This window comes from Chrysoperla carnea, chromosome 1 (assembly GCF_905475395.1).
Source record: "Chrysoperla carnea chromosome 1, inChrCarn1.1, whole genome shotgun sequence".
NCBI classification, from domain to species: Eukaryota; Metazoa; Arthropoda; class Insecta; order Neuroptera; family Chrysopidae; genus Chrysoperla; species Chrysoperla carnea.
The window spans coordinates 112,411,328-112,416,484 of record NC_058337.1 but is presented as its reverse complement, the minus strand read 5'-3'; the positions used below and the strand labels follow the sequence as shown (position 1 = coordinate 112,416,484).

At 30.4% G+C, this 5,157-nt stretch overlaps 1 protein-coding gene across 1 annotated transcript; it reads right to left on the bottom strand.

The window, feature by feature from the left end:
• Positions 1-627: 627 nt before the first annotated feature.
• LOC123305867 lies at positions 628-2,357 on the bottom strand. The gene is made up of 4 exons (XM_044887702.1): positions 2,161-2,357; positions 1,924-2,061; positions 717-882; positions 628-653 (listed from the first exon to the last, which is right to left on the bottom strand). The coding sequence occupies exons 1-3, from the start codon at positions 2,305-2,307 to the stop codon at positions 802-804; spliced, it is 366 nt and encodes a 121-aa protein (XP_044743637.1). The 5' UTR covers positions 2,308-2,357; the 3' UTR covers positions 628-653; positions 717-801.
• Positions 2,358-5,157: the final 2,800 nt, after the last annotated feature.

The following is a 5,157-nucleotide window of genomic DNA, read 5'->3' as shown; positions in this document are numbered from 1 at the left end:
ATAAGAAAGAAAAATTAATGTTTTTAAAGTAAGAAATTTCTATTAGTTGAAAATTTAGTTTTTATATTAATAGATATTGATTGAATCCGCTTAGAGTTTGGACGCAACTTATATTACAAATTCATAAGAAAGAAACCAGCAATGATCAAAAATCAAATATTGCTGTAAAAACCCACAGGAAATATAGTTTCATAGAGACTTTGAATTTGATTGGACATTCTATTTCTACTGAATTTTCGATTCGTGATTTTTCACACGATGAAATTTATGAAGTGAAGCACGTGGTCGGTAACGTAAGTAGTTTATGAAAACTTCTAATTTTTAATATTTTCAATACGGCTTAAACAAATTAATTGAATTTAAACATTATTAATTCATTTTAGCTGATTAAATTAGGTAATTTTTTGAATCAATCAATTGTGACGAAATTGGAAAAGTGCCAATTTAAAATTATCGTGAATAATATGGAAGTGATGGTGATTGATTAACTAAAAAAAATTTACAAATGAGATTAAGGTTGAGAAATGTTTATTTAGTTTATTATTTAATTATTTTTATCACAATAAATCACTTTGATTAAAATATCTTTCAGTCATTTTTTTGTCCATAAATCGCTTTCATTAAAATTTAAGCAAATAAGAAAAAATTCTACCCTAAAACAAACAGTTGCATAAATTTAATTTTTTGAATTTGTATATTAAAATTTATTATTTTACCTAGTTGTAAGATATGAAAAGTGAAATGTAGCTTCGAATGTTTAAGATTGCAATGTGTTAATTAGCTTAAGGATTTGATTAAAATTTAATTTCGTGGTCGACTTGATCTCTGAACAAAACATCCTTTAAATGAATTTAGACGTACATCAATTTCGCCTTCCTCCAACTAAAAACAAGAATTTTGATTCGTTACTAAATTGTGTAATTTGTTTTGGAGCCGCTGTTTCGACATTTATTTAATGGAAGTTAATTTTGCGGGCTCTTTGATTTTCGAAGATTACGAAACAAGTTTATGATCAATTTCAATTCAGAGAAATTTCTCGCAGCTTTCTCTTTAGTGAAATGGATATTTAGGAACATCAGAAGTGCTATGGATACATCCGGATAACTTAACGACAATGACGAACTCAAATGATCCATCCTCTGACAGGAGCCCCATTCCACTGCCCCTGGTTGCCCTATTGTAGCCCTGGTGAAAGGTAGATGAATTTTTTCATTTATGCCGGAAAAAGTGAAATTTAAAGATCTGAGTAACAATTTACAATTATTAGACAAAGATAAGGAATATAACGGAATTTAGTGTTACATAGACCTTTGTTTCTATAGAAAATAAATTCCGAACTGAATCGTACTCTGATAAATTGTTAGAATTTCTTTAAGTACTGTAATTAAAAAAAAAGAAAAAAGATTTCCATTTTTCTAAAATCTGTTCGGCATTTAAAAATTTTAACTAAAGTAAATAGAACTAACAGAAGCGAAATTCATATATGAGTATATAGATAACCATTGGATAATTCACTCTAGTTTGCATTTATAGCGAATTAAAAAAGATTGGAAATTTAATTAATGTAGAACTTTGCAGATTAACAGCTTTGTTCTCCTCCAAAGTGAGATTAATTTGAGTAAATATAATTATCAAAAAATTGATTGATTTCAGATCAATAAAATACTTCAAATAGTTATTTGTCGAAATATACGTGAATTCTATTAGAATTGTTGTTTGCAAGAATTTCAATAATAGATATGAAACGTTTAGATTGGAACCCTTTTCCGGTTAATACACCGGTTCATTATGCTATTGATGTTCAAATTTCTTAATTGGAAGCTCAACTGTTTTAAGAGAGATCGGAATTAGTTGACATATAAAAGTATGAAGTTGACATATTTAAACATGATTGTGATTTTCAAAAAAGTCATTTGTCATAACCTGATCAGATTGATAAATATCTCGATAACACGATGGTGAAACACATTCTCGAATACAACGTATTTTAGCAACACCATTTAGTTGACGACATGTAGCTGCTTGTTCACATGCTGATTCGAATTCATGAAATTTCATTTCCTAAAAAACAACATCAATTTTTTGAATTTACCGCGTTATATATAAACGAACCGGTATCAAAAGTATGGTTCGGATATAATAAATTGATAATTAACTTACATTTTTACTTGTATCCTTGTATGGAAATTCAGGAAATGAAAAGACAATTTTATCATTGTTACTTTGACACACTTGAAAATTAGGATATATCAGCAATATTAATGTTGTTAAAAGCTCTGGATATTTTCCGGTTGTTAGTAACGCCATCTTGACTGAATGCGGTGCAATCAATATTTAAAAGCTCGAGGTGAATATACGCATTGCAAACAGTGGCGTCCAGTAGAAAATTTAAATTTATGAACATTTTTTTTTATTGTAACTTCGACCTAGCAAAAAACTTTAAGATGTAACCTCATGATGACCCTTGACGCTTGTACTTATTGGTTATCTCCACCGTCAAATTGTAAAAATTAGCGACAAAAGAGTTTATTAATAACGAAAGTCGATATCTCGAGATAAACAAACTAAAATAAGTAATTCCCTAACCACATTTTTAATAAAACAAATGGTAATGATAAATAAATAATTATATCCATAATGGCTGGTGAATATGATTATCCATTTTGGGTTTATCAGTTACATATATTCGAAAGTTGAATAGAAATTTATTTAGCAATTGGCGAACGAAATTACCTAGAGATGGCTCTGGTGTGAATGCAATATGGCCGATATAGAGGATTTTCGTTCAAGTTGTCAAAATAAATTTTTGCATTTTTTTTTGTTTATTTGTTTTTTTAACATGGAGAAAGCCCTGGATATTAATATTGGTGATATATTTTATCTACTTGGTGGATCAGTAAGGCCGTTGATGGAAGGAGAGGCGCTTTCTCGTTCCAAAAACTTGTTTTTCTGTGGTATCCAATCGAAGCAAAATAATTGTTTATTAATCAAATCTTCATGTTTGCAAACGTCGAACGTCCCCGAGAAACCTCATGAGATCTAAATCAAAGTGTTTGTAGCCAATGACAACAAAAAAATCTAATGCTATTGTTCTTGCAAAGCGGGCGCGGGAAGCAAGTGCAAGCATGTTTTTGCGACATTGTGCGACAACTGACGCCTGTAGATCTTGTTTTCCCACACTGGGGAACACCACAACGTTTTTCATTTTTGATAATTTCCATCTCAACAACAAAAACATTCAGCACTTGTGTAGCTGTCAAAACTCAAAATCCTCTATAATAGTTTCCACTAATCCTCGCTGCGCGGCGCCACCGTATCTTGCGATCGCGATATCCTAATCAATTCTGAAAACAAAAAGCTAAACTGCGCGGCGATGTGAAGTTTAAAGTTTTTTAAAGATGGCAGCAGTAAACAGACCACATGACCTAATTTGACGCTGAAACAGCGTCAAGCGTCAGCATGAAAATACACCTTTATGTTTATATAATTGGTGGTTGGAAAAAATGTCGATACATTTTAATCATTATGAAGAGAGAGAAAGTGGACCTCAATAATTCTCATGATTTTTATTTTAATATTGGTTTTATCAGTTTAATTCGTAGATTATTGATTCTACGGTTAGCCTATAACGACTACTAATGTGATACGCTAATGGTTTTATTGTTTGATTCAATTTTATGAGCGCAACCATCGAGTATTGATTTACGTCAGAAACGCAAATATATTGTTGTAATTTGTAACTTGTTGCTTGTTTCGTTTAAGTTATTGTAATAATAAACGATTTCACTATAGTGATACAGTTAAACAATTATAGATGTCACCACGTCTCAAAAGTATGTTCGAGGCTGTTGAACGCAACAAAGTTTAAGCGATTTAAAGTAGTTCGGCTGTTGTGTAGTCAACTAGGCAATTTGTATGACGTAAATGTGATAAAATGCTTTAAAATTATCGTAAACTAGGCAATTTGTTTGATGTAATTGTAATAAAATGCTCTAAAAACATCGTAAAAGCGTCAAATATCAAAGTTTTTTTATGTTTTCTTTTTGGAAAGTGCTGTTAGGTAATATTTTTGTTTTGCATAAACAGAATCTGTAATAAATTTTCTTCATGATGAAAACTTTTTGTACTCAATCACCGATAATTTTTGTACAGTTATTATTATTGTAAGTTAACAATTTTAAAATGAAATAATTAGCTAATCGCCAAATCAGCTGGAGTTCATAGACACAAAAATTCGATTAATTCTGTGATTGAATGACTCGTTTCTCATCCCTGTACACGATTTTAGATATTCGATTCGGGCTATAAGAAAAACAATATTTTATTGTGTATTTCCTTATCTGGATCCGCGCATAATATTATAAATTCAGGATTTTTTTTTTTGAAGAACCGAAAAAAAAAACATTTTCAGCGATTGGAACCAGCATCTTGTAGTGAAGTGACGGAGTTAAGAATGATTTTAAAGAATTTTCATGTTATGTATCAATCAAACAGATTATTTATCGATGTCGTTTTGATTGAATTAAACAAGTAAAAAACAATACCAATTATCGAATAACAAGGTTGTACAAATAACATTGAAATTTTTCAATATTTTTTGTTTTAATAAGAGAAAGTTGTCTAGACCAACCTTCTGTCATGGCAGGCCCGCTGTTTGATTATTATTTATTTATTTTTCCTACATAAATTGAACTAGTGAACATTTTTCTTGCCATAAACACTTTGGAAAATCTTAGAAATATGATATGTTTTGAAATAAGTGGCTCACAAAAGGAAAAAGTTCAAAAGTTCAATTTATGTATGGAAAAGAAATAGAAACAAACAATCATTACGATAAGTGTTGTGAAGTGGGGTTCATGTTTGAAAATATACAAAGGGGTAATTTTACATAATAGCTTGATAGTGCTTAGGGGTAATGAGACAATATCGATTGTTGTCAAGGTTGGATCATTTTTAAAGTCAAGGCCGATCTGTCTGTTTCGAGGCTACAAACGAACTCATCGTGAAATTTGATTAAAGAAAAGAAAATTAATTGGAAAAGATATTGGAGCAAGCGACGGAGTTCATCAAATTATCGTGAAATATTCCAACAAAACATCGTTGTTGGATATCATTTCGATCAAAAAGTGTGTTGGGAGCGATCATAAGGTCGTAAAA